Source organism: Myxocyprinus asiaticus, chromosome 30, assembly GCF_019703515.2.
Source record: "Myxocyprinus asiaticus isolate MX2 ecotype Aquarium Trade chromosome 30, UBuf_Myxa_2, whole genome shotgun sequence".
Lineage (NCBI taxonomy): Eukaryota > Metazoa > Chordata > Actinopteri > Cypriniformes > Catostomidae > Myxocyprinus > Myxocyprinus asiaticus.
This window is the reverse complement of record NC_059373.1, coordinates 11,096,123-11,115,297: the sequence shown is the minus strand read 5'-3', so window position 1 is coordinate 11,115,297 and position 19,175 is coordinate 11,096,123. Positions and strand designations below refer to the sequence as shown.

The 19,175-nt window shown below is 35.9% G+C and overlaps 1 protein-coding gene and 1 pseudogene across 2 annotated transcripts; one reads left to right on the top strand and one right to left on the bottom strand.

The window, feature by feature from the left end:
- The first annotated feature begins 358 nt into the window (after positions 1-358).
- Positions 359-10,038, top strand: LOC127421496 (interferon-inducible GTPase 5-like; annotated as a pseudogene).
- A 95-nt stretch (positions 10,039-10,133) lies between these two features.
- LOC127421497 (uncharacterized) lies at positions 10,134-17,038 on the bottom strand. 2 transcript variants are annotated; one of them, XM_051664578.1, is made up of 8 exons: positions 16,927-17,038; positions 15,596-15,637; positions 15,223-15,266; positions 14,849-14,895; positions 11,935-12,320; positions 11,555-11,686; positions 11,087-11,167; positions 10,134-10,956 (listed from the first exon to the last, which is right to left on the bottom strand). In XM_051664578.1, the coding sequence occupies exons 3-8, from the start codon at positions 15,231-15,233 to the stop codon at positions 10,786-10,788; spliced, it is 828 nt and encodes a 275-aa protein (XP_051520538.1). In that variant the 5' UTR covers positions 15,234-15,266; positions 15,596-15,637; positions 16,927-17,038; the 3' UTR covers positions 10,134-10,785. The 2 variants fall into 2 exon arrangements, with proteins under 2 accessions (XP_051520538.1, XP_051520539.1); XM_051664579.1 differs by having other exon boundaries at positions 15,223-15,269; positions 16,927-17,010.
- Between the last annotated feature and the right edge of the window lie 2,137 nt (positions 17,039-19,175).

The window sequence follows — 19,175 nt, the reverse complement described above, 5'->3', positions numbered from 1 at the left end:
GGCCCGTATTGCACATTTCATTTTTCAATGTGGGGCAATCCTGTATTATAAAGGACAGGGTGCAACCCTAAATGTTCCTGTGGCTCAACTGCTTGTGCATAGTGCTACTACTAGCAGGGCCAAGGTGATGGGTTTGATTCCCAGGATATACTGTATGGTACACATAATGATAAAATGTTTACCTTGACTACCCTGCAAGCCGCTTCAGATGGAAGTATCTGTAAATATAACAGCCATGTTGCAGATCCATTTCTCAGTACGCTCTTCATCTTGTCATTAAACAGTCACATCTGTTCCACTCGATTGCCTTTACAAGAGGCAGTCACAGGATATGAACCAATTTCTCCCTGCTCACAGTCATTTATTAACAAACTCTCAGTTTAACAGAAGCTTTTAGTAAAGATCATTGGGTCATCTTTGCTGTAAATGCATAGAACACCACCTGAGCCCAGTAACCCAACCCTACACACACAGCCATATCAGGAAAAACAAAAAGCCAATTTAGAGGTCTAAAACACAATTTTAAAAATGGAATCAACAAGGGAAACAAACCATAAAGATTTCAAAGATTCAGCAGATTAAGACCACCTTAACAGAAATGTGACAGTGACCTCTAGAGGAAAGTTTAGGCATATTCATGACATTTATAAAGTAATGTGGTGCTTGCAATATTTAATGGCCATTTAGAATGTCTACAAAATATATATTTCATGTAATGCAGTGAACCACAGAATATTAAGTTGAATTTAGTGCACTTCTTGGAGAATTCACTACAGTTCTTCTATCTATTTACGCTGTCGCTGTTGCTTCTGTCTCTTCATGTAATCCCAGACTGACTCGATGTTCAGTGGGAGTCTCTGTGGGTGTCATACCATCTGTTGCAGGGCTCCCTGTTCTTCTATTGTATTCTATTTGCAAAAGAAATGTTGGGAGTCTAAAATTTATATTTCCTAATGACACACTATAAGCTATATATATATATATATATATATATATATATATATATATATAAAATGTATGTATGTATGTATGTATGTACAAATACAAATCTGTTATATACAGATGCAAGGGAATGTATGGCAGAAGAGGTAGGGTATGTTGGATAAATATAAATAGACTAAGCTGTGTATTGAACATAATTATTGCTCAATGGGGCAGTTTTTTTTTTTTCAGTTTCTTTTCTCCCCAATTTGGTATGCCCAATTCCCACTACTTACTAGGTCCTCGTGGTGGCACGGTTACTCACCTCAATCCGGGTGGTGGGGGACAAGTCTCAGTTGCCTCCACTTCTGAGATAGTCAATCCACGCATCTTATCACGTGGCTCATTGTGCATGACAGCGCAAAGACTCACAGCATGTGGAGGCACAAGCTATTCTCCGCGATCCACGCACAACTTACCACGCGCCCCATTGAGAGCAAGAACCACTAATCATGACCACGAGGAGGTTACCCCATGTGACTCTACTTTCCCTAGCAACCGGGCCAATTTGGTTGCTTAGGAGATCTGGCTGGACTCACTCAGCATACCCTGGATTCGAACTTGCGACTCCAGGGGTGGTAGTCAGTGTCAGTACTCACTGAGCTACCCAGGCCCCCAGAGGTGCAGTTTTAACTGTTCATGAGATGGATAGCCTGAGGGAAAAAACTGTTCTTGTGCCTGACGGTTCTGGTGCTCAGTGCTCTGTAGCGCGGGCCAGAAGGCAACTGTTCAAAAAGGTAGTGGGCAGGGTGAGAGGGGTCCAGATTGATTTTTCCAGCCCTTTTCCTCACTCTGGAAGGTTACAGTCCTTGAAGGGAGGGCAAGGGCAACCAATAATTCTCTCGGCAGTCCGAACTGTCCTTTGTAGTCCGATTTCATAGCTGAACCAAACCAGACAGTTATTGAAGTGCAGAGGACAGACTCAATGACTGCTGAGTAGAACTGTATCAGCAGCGCCTGTGGCAGGTTGAACTTCCTCAGCTGGCGAAAATGTAAAAAAAAAAAAAAAAACATTATTGTTTTTACTGTAAATGTATCTTTACAAAAACATTTTCCACTCTCAAGCATGCCAAAAAAATTTCCATTTGAGATTAACAGCAAATTTGGGCTTGTGTTATCACACCAGTGTCCTTTGGGATGGTGCCTTTTGCAGCTCTGCATATAAGCAGGAATAGCAGTGGTTTGCAGAACAAGTCTGAAACCTGAACAATACCTTTAGAACAAGATGTCAAAACTATATTATTAAGAGATGTAACAAAGGATTTCCCTTTTAGCAATGTAAAGAAGGTCATACGCAAATATAAGGCTCTGAATCAAATGCAGCCCTTAATTAATGTACAAAACATTGACATATTATAAAATAGGGCAAGAATAATTCATATTATAATAGTTGAACATTTTCTGGACTTAGTTTAAACAAGTCCAGACGTTTCTAACGAGGTAGCTGCTTTGTCTTCTAATGACACAGCAGTGAAAGTGAAAGTATGAGGCTTGGGTCAATAAGAGTAAAACAGGACCCACCCACCCAGGAACCATCCACCAAAACTGTTTTGCTGTTATTTAGATTTAGACTTTGTAACCAGCTTTTGTGTCATCTTGCTGTGTCGCTTGCTGAGAAGAATTAGGTAAGAAAGATATATACCTGTCTCCAGTTATGATTTATTTGTACATTTTCACTGATCGTCCAGATGCTTGTGACTTAAAGCTCTTGATAGTGATATCGTGCTTATTGTAAACAGTAACAGTCTGAACATTCCAGCATGTCATTGACCCCAATCAAATTATAATTTACAATGGGGCTAAAGGCATACCTTAAGGACAATGTGCCTTTTTCTGGTTTAATATGTATGGAGCATCATAATTTGTATGAAAATAAATTACAACTGAAAGTTGTTTAGCATAAAACAAAACTTGTTTGTAGCCACAAACGCTGAATTGAAAACATAATGACACGTCTACGAACACACAGAGAGCGGCCGTGTGCGTCTGTCTCTTTCTCTGGCGACCCCAACTCTTCCCATATCTCCCTCCCGCTGATTAGGCAACTCAGTGCATCCTCACGGCCCGCCCACGCCCTCCCCCTCGTCATAAACTTATTTAAAATCTATTTCAATACTGTGATGTTAAATTTATTTGTCAGAAGCATTTGTCACTTTTCTTCATTTGTCAAAAGCCTTGCTTTTTAGTAAACAAATGTAACATTGAAAATGCATGACAAACCAAGTATGATTAACAATATATAGTAATTTATGTATTCAGTGGTTGGCTATATGCTTGAGGTAGGCTTACTATAGTCAGTGAACACTGACTGAATGTACTTAACTTCTCTTTGTAAATGTCACATTTTTTAAGGAAACAACACTTCTGTTCTTTGTCTTACCATTCTTCCTGCATCAAATTCTTTGAAGTATAAAGCAAAAAGGTAAGATTGTTAGATTTTTTTTTTCAATCTTATCATGATTGACAATGATGCTAATAACAGGGGCACAACTTACAGTATAATGTGGTTGGCACTGGTTTTTTTTTTATTATTTATTTATTTTATTTTTTAGATGGGTACATTTGAAGATTACTGTGGAATAACTCAGGATAACCTTGAAGACCTTAAAGAGTCCATATCTACTCAGGATCTCCCATCAGCGATAAACACGATCAAAGATTACCTTAAACAGCAGGATCTCGTAGAACTTAATATTGGTGTGATGGGGGAGTCAGGCTCTGGAAAGTCCACCTTTGTCAATACTTTTAGGGGCTTAGTGGATGAAGAGGAGGGCTCTGCCAAAACTGGTATAGTGGAGACCACCATGGAACCCGAGGTTTAACCTCACCCAAAGTACAAAAATGTGAAAGTGTGGGATCTCCCTGGCATTGGAACACCAAACTTTAAAGCCCATGAATACCTTAAACTGGTTCAGTTTGAGCGCTATGATTTTTTCATCATCATTACGTCAGATCGATTCAAAGAATGCCACACTCTGCTGGCCAAGGAGATCATGAGAATGGGCAAGAATTTCTATTTTGTTCGTTCTAGGATCGACTTTAGCATTACTGCTGAAAAGAGAAAGAAATACTTTGATCAGAAAAAGACACTGGATACCATCCGAGAGGACTGTGAAAATGGTTGGTTTATGCAGTTATGGCATAACAATGTATATGTTTGCATATTGTTTATGAATATCACAATACATTTTAGGCAAATATTATTGCTAATTTATTAAGATACATTTATTATTAAATAGTACATAATAAAACTGTGTTATATATTTTGTTTACTGTATTATTTTCTTTTTTGTTTCTGTATATAGGGCTGAAACAGGTCGGTATAGATGCTCCTGTTGTGTTCTTGATCTCTAGCTGGGAGCTCGGCACGTATGATTTAAATCTGCTGGAGGAAAGAATGGAGAAAGAGCTCAATCAGCATAAAAGACATGTGCTGATGTTGGCTTTGCCGAACATCACGCTGGAGATTAATGAGAAAAAGAAGAAAGCTTTAGAGGAGAACATTGGAAGAGTCACCTTCCTATGTGCTTGTGTGGCTGCAGTTCCTCTCCCTGGTCTTTCGATTGATGCAGATGTAACCATCATAGCAAAAGAGCTAAGAAAATACTTCTGTACCTTTGGTCTGGATGATCCATCTCTGCGGAAGCTCTGTGAAAGATCTGGGAAGACTATAGAAGAACTGAAGAGTCAGATGAAGTCACCATTGCATCAAGGGATAAACACAGGTTCAGTCTTAACGTTGCTGGGAGCGGAATCTCCTATACCAGATGTTGAGTTCTTTGTCAGTCTTATACCATTGTTGGCACTTTGGGGGCAGGAGGACTGTCTTATTTGACCGTCTCAAGAATGCTGAAGAGAGCTTTGGATGATATAGCTGAAGATGCCAGGAAAGTGCTAATGGATTTCCTGGAGACTGAAGTGTAATAGAAGATGTGTAATTGAAAAGGTTTAAAGTACAAAACAGCATCAGATATATTCAACTGAAATTATAATTAGTTGTTATAAAGGTTTACACCATTTAGGGTTTTACAAGTGTTCTTCTTTTCAGAAAAAAAGCACTAGCCAGACACTTAATAATACTTACATAACATTTATTTACTGTGAATGGCTAATAGTTTCAGCAGTAATTGGTTACTTAAAAAAGTTATGTTTGCTTCCTAGTGTCCTCAGTCAGGAGGTTTATTATTACATTATTGAATATCTAATTCAATACATTGTTTTGTGAACATTTCTTTTCACTTTCATTTGTTTCTTTGTTTTCAACTGACATAAATTCTGAATATACTGTATAATAGAATTAGAGGTCAAATGTGCAGTTAATAAAAGATACAGTATAAGATATGAACATGGTATATATATCCAATTAAATGTACTTCGAAACCCCTTATCTAAATCATGTCTTTGTTTGACACATGTCCTGGTAACCGTGAGACCAGAATTGAGCAATATTGTTCAGTGATTTTATTCTGCAGCACACCAAAACAGAAGTTTATGTCCAGCAGTAGGCCTACAATCACCTTTTTATACACAATTATTTGCATAGATTAAATGGCAGCAGCAATGTTCTTCTGTTTGATCTGTTCATCTGTTAGGTACATGATTGCCTTTAGGCTTGGGGAAGGTTATTGTGAGGTTTAAACATATCAGCTATAGTGCTGCAAACAAAAAAAAAGTCATCAAGCTTGTTCTTTAGTGTATTGTGTTTTAGCATGTTTGTGAGACTGTCAAAATACATGTTAGATTCTGTTGGAAGTCAGTACACACTGTAAAAAGTTGCACTCAACAGGTTTGGCTATTCCAGTAGTTTCTGTGAGAACAAAGCTTAATGCTACCACATGTAATGGCATTCTTGCAAATTGTGTACTTCAAACTTTACAGTTGGGGCGTGGGTCTGTTTCTGTTCCAGCATGCCCCTGTGCACATAGTGAGGTCCATAAAGAAATAATGCATTGAGTCTAGTGTAGAAGATCTTGACTGGCCTGTACAAAGTCCAGACCTGATCCACTCTGGAAATCTTTGGGATGAATTGGACCGCTGACTGTGAGCCATGTCCCAATGCCCAACATCAGTGTCTGACATCACTCATGCTCTTGTGTCTGAACGGGAGCAAATCCACACAGCCATGTTCTAACATCTAATGTAAAGTTTTCCCGGAAGAGTGGAAGCTGTTATAACAGCAAACTGAGGGATTAATGACTTTTATTTTGAAATTAAATGTTCAACCAGCACTGCTTTTTGAGCATATATTGGTGTGGTGTTCAGGTGTCCACATACTTTTTGCCATAAAGTGGAGGCTATTTCTGCCTGATCTAACCATTAAAAATTGGTTGTTGAATGTTGACATAACCTAATGTATTCATTCAGATTTGGTGATGTTAAATAATGTTTTATACCTAAATAAACATTTATATAGAAAATCTACATTTTTAGGTTAACATATTTTCTGTGCAGCTCTTATTCAAGCCACAAGAAGGAGCCTCAAATGGTTCACATGAGTCATTTGAGAATTTCTTGTGGCTTGTACATTTAGCAATAAACCAGCTCCACTCACATTCTTAATGAAAACTGTAACAAGCCATATTAACTTTATTGTATAATTCTTTATTTTAGGGGAAGTCTTTAATTTTGAAAGATAAAAATTACACATATAAGAAAAAAAAAAATGTTATCTTTCAAGAAGGTAACTTCGATGCTGTTTCAGAAGCTGACACGGAGTACCCCGCAGAGGGTGGTGACCTTAAAACCCTATACCATAATGGCAATTTGATTGACCGGTGAAGCTTGGCGCTGATGTCATAGTGAGCATATAATCCGGAGCCCAGCTACACATGTCTTTCAGGGCTGTGTAGACATCTCTATTAACTCTGGAACCCTAAATCAATGTTTGGCTGTTCGTCTTGCACCCGGTCAGTTCTACACTTCTCCCTTTGTGTGGCAGCATAGAAGCAGCTCTTCAAACTCTTCTGGGTTTGTTGTGTTGTCATTGCACACTTAAAAGAGTATATTGAAGAAAATTAAAAGAGCAACTTGCTAAAAAGTACATATTTTTAAAGAAATGTTTAACAACTGTTTTCCACCTGTGAGCAATACATCCCTCTGACTGACAGACTTGAGCGCTGTTCCCTTAACAGTGCTCACTGAGGCTGATTGCATTCAATATGAGCATATGAAACTCATGAAGCTTGGCTCTAGCAGCTCACTTTCATTCTGAAAGCTGAAGCCCCTCGCCTCTCTTCCCGCTTACTCCTCTGTGGCTCCAGAGGGACTGTATGAGTGGGATGCGAGAGGAGCGTAAATACAATAGAGCGCAGAGATTTTAGGAGGATTTCTTGTAGGCTCAAATGTTACGTGCCTCCTTTTTCACCATATTAAAGGGTTGGTTCACCCAAAAATGAAAATCATGTACTCACTCTCATGCCATCCCAGGTGTGTATGACTTTCTTTCTTCAGCAGAACACATTTGAAGAAAAACAGAAAAATATCTCAGATCAGTAGGTCCTTAAAATGCAAGTGGATGGTGATCAGACTTTTGAAGCTCCAAAAATCACAGACAGCCAGCATAAACATCGTCCATACGACTCCAGTGGTTAAATAAATGTCTTCTAAAGCAACACGATCACTTTTGGTGCGAAAAAGATCAATATGTAAGTACTTTTTTAACTATAAAGCATTACTTCTGGTCAACAGAGGTGTGCGCATGAGACATAATCGTGTTGGCATGTTCACATGAGAACTGATGCACATGCGACACAGCCGGAAGTGCAGCGCTGTCTGCAACTGAGTAGGAGGAACACTGTACAGAAGCTTTGTTGGTTTTGGTTTAGATCTGTATTTGTATCTGATTCTTGACTCACAATGGTGTGTTTGTGTGCTTATCTTGGATGTCTCAACTGAGAGAAGAAACTGAGATTACGTCCGTAACATGCCAACGTGAATACGTCACACGAGAGACTACGTGAACTCAGCACTCTCGTGAATGCGTATACTGCTGCTGACCGGAAGCAATGGTTTATAGTTAAAAGAACCTAAATATGGATCTTTTTCACATCAAAAGCGATTGTATCACTTTAGAAGACAGATTTAAGATTTAACAGCTGTAGTTGTATGGATGACATTTATGCTGACTGTCTTTGATTTTTGGAGCTTCAAAAGTCTGAGCACCATCCACTTGCATTTATGGATCTACTGAGCTAAGATATTTTTATCTCAAAATACGAATGTGTCAGTACGTTACTGCTAGTATCCAATAATAGGCACCATCTTACAACCACAATTCCAAAAAAGTTGGGGCAGTATGAAAAATGCTAATAAAAACAAAAAGGAGTGATTTGTAAATTATATTCATATAATTTACTTTGTATAGTGAAATTACAACTACACATTACATGATGTTTTTACCTTGTGAATTTCATAGTTTTTTTGAAAATGTACAGTAATTTCAAATCAGATGCAATGTGCTCCAAAAAAGTTGAGACAGGGGCAATTTAAGACTAATAACAATTTGACGAGTTGAAATAAAAAGGCGATGTGAATCAGAAGATGTTAAACAGGTGAGACAATTGTGTCATAGTATATAAGGAGCCTCCAAAAACAGCTTCGTCCTTCAACGATCATCCGAGAGTCAATTAGCCAAGAGATGCTTCAGCAAATAATCCAGCACTTTGAGAACAATGTTCCCCAAAGAAACATTGGAAGGATTTGGGGCATTTCACTCTCTACAGTGCATAATATAATTAAAAGATTCAAGGAATCTGGTCAAATCTCGGTGCGTAAAGGGCAAGACGAAAACTTCTGAATGCTCGTGATTTCTGATCCCTCAGAGGTCACTGTATTAAAAAACGGCATTCAAGTTTCATTAGTCACATACATAACCATACACAGTACAACATGTAGTGAAATTCTTGGTACGACTTTTCTCCCCCCAGTTTACGATAAAAAAAAAATAAAAAAAAATATATATATATAGATAGGGAGTATGTAATGGATACTGTATCATGAACATGGGCTTGGGATTACTTTACTCGCCACTGCATCCACAAATGCAAGTTAAGACAAAGATGCGTGTTTTTAGGTCCGACAAATCCTCATTTCCAATAGTTTTTGAAAAACACAGACGTGGTGTTCTGTGGGCCAATGAGGAAAAGGACCATCCAAGCTGTCATTTGTGTAAGGTCCAAAAGCCAGTGTCTGTATGGGCCAGGGGTGTGTCAGTGCCCATGTCATGGGTAACTCGCACATCTGTGAGGGCACCATTAATGCAGACAGATATGTACAAATTTTCAAACAACATATATTGTCATCCAGCACCGTCTTTTCCAGGGACGTCCCTGCATTTTCCAGCAAGACAACTTCAATCCACATACTGCCCGGATTACAAGTGCATGGCTGTGTTAGTAGAGAGTGTGGGTGCTAGACTGACCTTCCTGCAGTCCTGAACTATCTGTAATTGAGAATGTGTGGCGCATTATGAAACACCATACGGCAACGAAGACCCCGTACAATTGTGCAGCCAAAGAGCTGCATATAACGGATGCTTTCTAAACTTAATCATGTGTCCTCAGTGCCCAAATGCTTAATAAGTGTTATTAGAAGAAATGGTGATGTTTTACAGTGGTAAACGCTCGACTGTCCCAACTTTTTTAGAGCATGTTGCAATCATCTGATTTGAAATTACTGTATATTTTCAAACAAAACAATGAAATTCACAAGGTAAAACATCTATAATGTGTAGTTGTAGTGCTTTCAATATAGCAAAAGGTGAATATAATTTACAAATCACTTTTTCGGAATTGGGGTTGTAGTACATCAGATGACCTCAAATCACAAGCACAGTGTTCTTTAGCATCAGCATCACAACACTAAACAAAAGTGAATTACTACCATAAATACTCCAATTATAAACCTCTAACACAACTAAAGCTTCATTTTATAGCTTTAGTGCTATGTATATTATTAACATTGCTTTGATATACAGTATATAGGTGATTCTTCGACCTTCAGAGTGTTTTTAAATACTATATGTAAAACTGTAAATATGTGCAAGATTTTAAACATCTACAACAATTAGAAAAAAGATAGTTCACTGTTGTTGTTAAGCTTCACGTAATTATTTTTAAGATATTATATAAACCTTGTAGAACAAGCACAAGTCATTTTAAATAATGTTCTTTTAATAATTGTCATTAATGATCATAAAATGCTCTTTCTTCACCTATAACATTGTTTTTAATTCCCATGATTACCAAATGCCCTTAAAACAAATTGTTAACCATATCCAATAATCATGACAATAAGCCTATCATAGACTAAAAATACAGTACATTCTACTATGGTTGTAATACAACATGTGTATACAAGCTTAATAAATACCACTGGTCTCGTCCTAGATAACCAAAGGTGTGTCCTTTGCTGTTCACATTTGATTGCGATGCAAACTGAAAGAAGCATTAGTCATGATAATTAAGGCTAAAATGTACCATCATGAAACTAAACCAGTCAAAGCCAGTTTCTGCTCAAGTGCTCATAATTTCAAAGCATATACAGTATGTTTATGAGGTAAAATCTGTCTAGTGCACTCATTTAATCTATAAAAAGGAAACTATGACTGGAACTTATACAAGAATGGAAAGCATTAGAAGCGACAACATGACATTGTCACTGCAACATTTGAAAAAAGAAAATTAGTTTCAAGTTTTCTTTTCCTTTTTTTTTTTTTATATTTACATAAATTTACATTGAGTAACAACTAGTTCTTATTCACTTTCATGTATAGAAAAGATCAGCTTGTGATCATACTGGATTAATTTAATGTGACATGATGATTTGACTTGCTTGGCAGTTGTACCCATGAGAAGGTTTTACATACTTCATATTGCATTTGCACTGTAATTCACTGTCTTGAATTTTCTGGTCTGTGCTTGAAGTGAGATCCACTGAAGTCTGAAGCCATTGTTTTTTTTGCATATTAAGGTAGACCTGTTGGACCAAGGTGGACACTGAATTAACAGTCAGGAAAGCAGCATATTTCTTCAGTAAAGATGTTTTTTATATATATCATTCTTACATCAGTAAAGTTATGCAAAAACAATAAGCATGGTAATCTCACATTATTGCTCAGTGTTTCTTTGTTCTTCTTGATGGATTTGAAGCCATCACATTCCATCACTGTATTGTATTCTTCTTCAGCCTGTGTTACAAAGATATGAAAATGCATAAATATTGAAAATGATTGACAGGATGTATGAATATACATTATTTGAATCCTTAGATATTCACTCAAATCCCTCTGATTGTTTTTATTAACATTTAGTCATTTCGAAAGTTGTATTACCAACGATAACTATGGTTGGGGAGACAATGAGTTTGGGGGTAAAGCAGAGTGTCAACCATTCAATGGCAAAATTTAAACCAACATCCATTTCCATCTTGTTTTTGGAATAATGGGTATGTTAACACTGTGTAGTTTTATTGTACATCTATTGAAATAACATGAATTCAGCATATTTATTCAGTAAATTTGCCTTTTATCATCCTTAATTAAAATTATGCAAAATCAACAGGCAGGTAATCTTACATTGCGACTCTGTTTGATGTTGTTCATGGTGTTCAGCAATTCACACTCCATAGATTCTCTGAACTTCTGATGTGATTCCTTCATAGCTTTGATGTCATCACATTCCATCATTTCATTGTATTCTTCTTCAGTCTGTGTAACAAACATTAATCTACATGAACTCTTATGATCAACAGGATGTATAAATGCATAAATTTAGCAAATCCTTAGAGATTCACTATTTTATAAAAATGAATAAAACTGGAAAACATCATGAGATGTCTGATAATCAGAATTCAAATTCATCGTTAACTGCCTAAGCAATTGTCTAACACATTATGCACTTTTTGTAGGTAGTTTGTATCTGCCAAAAATATAAATGTGAATGTTAATGTCCTCACCGGCTCTTCAAAATATTCCCCAAGCTTGAAGGTCTCTTTTCCAGGGAAAACCATTCCACATTGGAACAGGTCCTTCAAGCTCATGGCTACGAGGTGTAAAACCTCATCCTCATAAGCATAGACCTTTCCATCCTTACACAACAAGAGCACTAACTGCAGGCCAAATGCATCACAGGGGAAGTTGTCAATAGCACCAATCACTTCCATTTCCATCCTTTCTGGTAGATAAAAATCTTTCCAGGCTTCAAGTTGTTCTTCATCCCCAGCGTAGACTGTTCCATGTTGCCCACAAATTCTCAGAGTACAATTCTTTGGTTTCACAAGAGGAACTGTTGAGTTGTATTTGCGTTCTACAAAATCTGCTATTCCACAAAGGTCCACAGCATCTATGTCACAAACATTACATCTTTTGTTAATTATTTTATAGAAACATAATATGTGGGGAAAAGGAATTTATATTTATGTGGATATAAAGACAGCATGTAAAAAAGACTGCTTCATCATTTGGGTAAATATAGTAAACACTGTCTATCAAGCATACACATATGTAATGCATTGTAAAACAATTCAGAATGCCTTATAATACACATTGTAATCCTTCATATCTTTTAATATATGATTGTTACAGCAGTTATTATACATTAAACATTACATATGTTTTAACGTGTGCCGGTATTTAAATTTGAAGTGTCTGGAATGTTTGCGGATACAGTCCTTTCACTACAATATTTAATGAGTGCGCTGTATTTCCACCTTGTTTCCAAGATGTATCACAGCTTCAGCCTCATACTGAATAAAAAGGCAAAAGACATTTGGATGGTAAGTTGATTGTTGCTGCAGTTACACTTATTTAGCTTGAACATACTAATTCTTGAATTGGTGTATTACAGTATATGCCATAAAATTGTTGTATTGCATGAAGAATATACAGTATATACTGAACAGTTAAAACTGCCCCATTGAGCAATATTCATGTGCAATTCACAGTTTAGTCTTTTTATATTTATCCAACACATCCAACCTCTTCTGCCATTACATTCCCTTGCACTGTATATAACAGATTTGTATTTATATTTGCACTACGTACGTGTATGTGTGTATGTATGTATGTGTGTGTATATGTGTATATATGTGTGTGTGTGTGTGTGTGTGTGTGTGTGTGTGTGTGTGTGTGTGTGTATATACTGCGTATATATATATATATATATATATATATATATATTGTCTTATTGTGTATTCTATAAATACTTTATTTTCTATTTAATTTTTATTTTTTATTTTTTGATTCAATTTTGTAATTATTTTTTATTATTATATATGTCTTGTTGCTGTTTTTGTATTGCTGTGCACTGGAAGCTCCTGTCACCAATACAAATTCCTTGTATGTGTAAGCATACTTGGCAATAAAGGTACTATATATATATATATATATATAGTAGCACATGTCATTGAAAAACAGCTTTTCTTTTCTATCATTATCTGAAAAGTGATTTAATAAACTGAACAAAATTTGAACAAGTCTGTAGTTTTATAAGGTTTAATTTTTTCACTTGTGCACACATGGGAAAGGAAAGTAGACACTGTAGAAATGTACTACCATTTGATGTTCTTCACTGAAGTGTGCAAGATAAAAGCATTTTCAGAAGAAACTGTTTATTTCTTCCTCACCGGCCTTCTTTTCTTCCTCCATAATTATGTCTTTTTCACTGGTCTTCCATTCTTCATCTGTTATTATTGTTGTTGTTTTTTTCTGATGAGTTTTTACAGTTTCTAGAAATGAGAGTTGCAGATGGAATCCTATAACCCATAGTCCAAGATATAAAAACAGACATTCAACATTCCAGTTGGTAAGCAAAGAGCAAGGAAGGGGTTGTGGTGTGGGGTTGGTAGCATGAGGTTGAAAACTTTCTCTCTTACTAGTTGCCAGAGATGTGATGCATGAATTTGGAACAAAAGAAGAGCAATCATACCACTGCGTTAATGCAGAGCCATTCTGTCTCATCCATGCTGCATGGAATAAATGTATTGTATCAGCGAATATGTTACTCCAGGAAGGGGTTTTCTGGGCGTTCTCCACCACTTGATGTAGAGGCCTACATGCAAGAGCTGAGCAGCTGCCATATCAGACTGTGATGTCAGTAATTTCCACAAAGTATGTCTCTTCTAGTTGAATATTTTCGTCAGCTCTCTCCAGGCCATTTGTAGTTGAGCTTTTATGATCAGAGAAGGAGTATTGTGGGACAAAGTCAGTCACTAAAGTGGACAGCAGGAAACTTTCTGGTGATTAATAATTTCAAATTCTGACAAACCCAAAAATCTGCTGGTGAGGAAGTCCAGAATGATGATAAGTGTGCAATGCCTTCTTGCCTTCAGATTTGTGTGTTTTCAGCAATTTTCTCTTCTTGTCCATGGTCAGAGACAGATTCTGCTCTTAATAAGCATGTCTGATTCATCATTAAATTGTTGTTGTTGTTGTTGTTGTTGTTGTTTGTTTTTTAAATCGGTTGATCCAATTCACAAATCAGGCTGAAATGTTACTGTATTTTTTGTAGCTACTAAAAGACTGTGTAGATGTTCTTTGCTAATGTTGCAGACCTTGTTGCTTGTCAAGAAGTGCTCTATACAGTCTCATCAACACAAAATGTGAAATTCCAAAACATCTGCGATCAGCGGACGATTCAGATTCTTTCGCACAGAATGTAAGTCAGTGAACAGCAGACAGTCCGTTATAGCTTCAAACATCCATGGTAATCACAACTTGCATTACACTGGGATTTCTTTCTTCAGGCTGTGCTTGTGCTTGGTGTCTCATTTGAAAAGAATTCACCTCATGAGCAGATTCTCAGATGCTTGTAACACAGGGGCCACCTACTTTTAGTTTAACCAAATAGATTCTTAATTTATGCTTTATTACCTTTATCAGCTAATGAAAGAAATTCCTCCTTGCATTGTTCTGGGGATCTAAAGAGGAAATAAAGTAGGTTAACATTTTATAACAACTTTCATTAAACAATGACATGAAATGTCATTTATTTAGGCCTAACGAAGATGATCAAGTTGGTTGCCAACTTGTAGATTCCTAAAAGGGAATTACTTTTTAGGAATCTTTTAGATCCCTAAAAGGAATTACGAAAATGCTCTTTTGAATTAATTATCTACTTTTTCCATGAATAGTAAGCACATTTGGATTGCATTAACACATTGATCAATTGTATTTTAGGAGAGAATAGCTACAGTGATAACACAACTCTACAAATTTTGTGTGATGTTATATAAAAATACACTTACCCTGTTTTCATGGTCTGCTGAAATCGTGTTTTCAAGGGTGAAGTCTTCTTACAGTTGTGAAAAATAAAAGCAATAACATCTCGTTAATAATCTATAGCTAATGATACTGCCCTTTAGACAGTTGAAACTTGTTAAAACGTCAAGTTAATGTTGTTGAATGATAGCAGAGACCTTTGCATTTTTTTTTTTTTTTTTTTTTTTTGCTGAATTATTAAAGGGAAATATTTTATTATATTATATTATTTAGTGTGATAAACTTGAAATTACACTCTACATACTTTCCATAGTACTTACAACATTTGTCATGTGCCTTACACACACCCTAAACTGTAAATTAAATATACATTTAATAAAATAATACACAAATACATACCTGCAGGTTCAGGGGGGTGGACAGAGCCTGCTGGATGGTGTCCTACATTAACATAAAGATTAATGTACGGAATTTATGTTGCAAATTAAAAATTAAACAAACAAAATAAAAAAATTAAATAAATGGATTAACAACTATACACTCTGATCTTTTCAAATAATAATCTTATGGTGGAAATAATTGCACTGTTGTTACACTTTATTTTATATCAGTGTTCGTCAAATTAATTAAATCTTATCTATGCATAATTTGAAAATAAATTATGAAAAACAAAAATTGAAAAGTTATTTTTTTTCTTTTTACACAGATGGAAACTTATTTCAAACTACAGCATCATTGTTCCTTCTACATATGTAGCTGTCATGTGACAACAATTTAAAGTTGAAGTAAAGGTACTCAAGAGTTTTATATTAAATATTAAATATAAGCTTAAAATCCTTTTAAAATGCAAATTAATAGCATTTTCTTTAGCAACTGTGTGACATGATTCACACAGTTCAGTCCATCTGCTGTTTGTAACTTTCCAGTCAAAAGTGTACAAGCATATCAATACATGATTTAAATAATACAATTATTTTACCTCTTTTTATTACATTTACGTTTTATTACATTTATTTTTTATTTTACACATAAATGTAGATGGAAAACTGAAATGAAAAGCACAAATGGACCACAACTATTGTTCCTTATTATTAACATGAGGATAATCTGACAATCATGTTAAAGTTACCTGGACAACTTTATATGTAGCATTTAAATGACTTTTCAGGTTGACTTAATTTGTCTATTTCTATCAGTACATTTACTTCAAAAAAAAAAAAAAAAAAAAATATCATAAAGCTACATGAGTGTTTTTTCCGGTACTCTTTCTATCTCTGCTGTTTCCCAGCAAAGATCTTTCATCATAACCAGTTCTGCCTGATAGACTGGTCACTTGTTTTTAATGCTGGGAACATTGTAAACACTGTTGCCTTTTGTTTTATGTAACCTTATTAAAATGAGTAATTTTCCTATTAAAGTTAGTCATTTAACATTTTAATTCACTTTCCAGAGACTATATTTTGAAACATTAAATGTTTTTGATAAACTGAGGGATTTTTTATATATGATTTAAGAGAATATTTATGAAACAAGGCAAAGATCATAGATATCTGTAATCTACTAGATTTAAATTTTCAGATTATAGGACTTTTCTTCTTGAAATTAGAAATGTATAGGCTATCTAATAAGATCATATAGTTTTCATCAAAACAAAAAATAACTTGTGAATAATTTAACTGGCAGTGACAAATTAGAATAATATTCTAGGAAATGTAAAAACATTTACTTACCCTAAACTTTAACTGAAAAATCCCTTTGTGCCAAGCGTTCCTACTCTGTAAAGTCTATGGGTAGTTTCAAGGAACAAAGTACTTCAGAGGTGTGGTTGTTTTCCAACCAGTTTAATTTAGGTGGAGCACCTGACAGGTGGCAGAAACAATGTGCGCATGCGTTGGTATTTTTCCATCCAGAAACACATGCAAAATTACATTGATGTCACCTGTTGCTTAAGGGATGGTTTAGTATATCTGAACAGCAGAGGTGGAATTTCAGACACCTACTGTAAAATAATGTTTGGTGTTGGAAATGCTATTCAAAGATGAACATGTCTAAAGACAATAACTGTTCCATTTGAATGACTATGACAATCATAATTTTGATAAGAACCAATAGAATTTTAGTTATGCTTGTTGTAACAGGGCTAATTAGCCTTGCCATTTATTACAACTAGGTAAAGTTTAGTGAGTTGTGGCGCAGTGGATGGTGCATGCTTACTAAATATTAGAGCTGTTGGCTCACCAACAAAAACAGGTTTGAATCTGGCCTGTGTCACCTCATGTCCCGATCCCATTTCCCCTCTCTCCTTTTGCTTTCCTGTTTATTCTCTACTCCACTATAAAATAAAATACTCTTTTTAGTTCATAATTATTTCATATTTTATTAATTTGATATGTTTTTCATTTCAACAATTACAGAACCCCTTAAAACATAATTGATCGTATCTAATTATCATTGCGTGAGTGAAAAGACAATGTATTTATTCAGCCATGTATTAGACCCAAACTGAAAAGAAAGACTTTCAGGTTAAACCAGAAAATCATAGATGTGGCTTGTGCTGTAAACATATAAAGGATCAGTCATGGTAACCATCCCTGTTGTCAAGCTTGCAATGCACGTCGTGCACCAAGGTCCATGTACGAGTCCAGGGTTATTACTCAAGAAGGAGGAAATGATTAAGCTTGTACAAGAATGAAACACAGAATGATAAAAAGATGACATCCAATAATATGCAGCAATGTTTCTGTGATTTACAATGGGAACATTTACATCCTTATGACATTCTCAAATGCTGAAAACTTCGTCAAAAAAGGGTTCGTCAATGTTTTTGGCAGCCCCTCAGGTCTAGCAAAGAACCCTCTTATTATCAAAACCCTTTTCACTATAAAGGGTTTTGAATTATTTTGGTTATTTGGTGAGTTTGATGCTACATTATAGGTTCTTCAGATCAGTGCATTGGTTTCTTTGATATTGAAAGCATCAGTACATAGATGGGTTTCAAAAGAGCTAGGTAATAAAAAGTTCTCTGTGAAACTTAATAAGATTTTGCAAAGGCATCAGGTGGTAAAACACTTTTGGTTCTAAATGTAACCTTTATGTTCAAGAGTGTGGGTTAAAAACGGGAAGACAATCACTATTCAACATGTTGCTTAGACAAGGTATCGAAGCAAGCCTCTCTCTCAAATTGTTCTTGGTGAGCTCTTGTAAATTCTTCATATTGTCGGGTGTGTAATGAATCACTGTATTCTCTCGCATGAACTGGTCTTTAAACAGGAGTTTGCTCAAGCACTCTGTCTCTGCACAATTGCCATAAGGATAATGTTCTTGTTCTGTCCCTTCCCCAGGCAGATTGAAAAGGCGTTGACAGTTTTTGCACGGCTGTATTGCCTTATAAGTGTTGGCTTCCCAATCCCTGAGGTATGCCTGGCATTGCATTGACCCAGGAAATGTTAAACCATCACACTCTGATGTTTGATGGTAGAAAGACATTACAGCATGTGACACATATTCATGCCATGTATTAATACATGAGGAATATATCATGATACTTTTGGCTTTTTCTGTCCTGCAACCCAGAGAGGCACCAAAATATTTGTTTGCTGGGCAATGGTTATTAAAGCACACACAAATGACAGTGGATTCCAGTGTGTAGAAGTTTTGTTTTTTGTTTCCTGGCCTTTTCAGAGGACAAGGAAATTTCAGCTTTTCCAAGAGACTGCAAAGTTCCTCCATGACTTTCTCTGTGGTGTCGTATTTAAGATCCATCTAAAAGTAGAAAACAATGATCATAATATAAATTCGTGGAGTGTTTAAAAAGTAGGCTACAGTAAAATTACAAAAGTAATTCATACTTAACAAAACAAACAAAAAAAATGTAAAGGCTAATAAGATTCTTACTATGTCTAATAGTACTGAGAAAGGTGTGCGCTTGGGCAGGTGACTAGAGTATTTCTCAAATGGTTCTGGAAATTCTTGTCTCACA

Excerpts from the sequence above, each read along its gene's own strand:
- LOC127421497 (XM_051664578.1), bottom strand. Across the intron at positions 11,687-11,934 it reads GGGAATATTTTGAAGAGCCG|ACTGAAGAAGAATACAATGA; the intron begins GTGAGGACATTA and ends TTTGTTACACAG. Across the intron at positions 10,957-11,086 it reads AAGAAACACTGAGCAATAAT|GTCTACCTTAATATGCAAAA; the intron begins GTGAGATTACCA and ends TTGGTCCAACAG.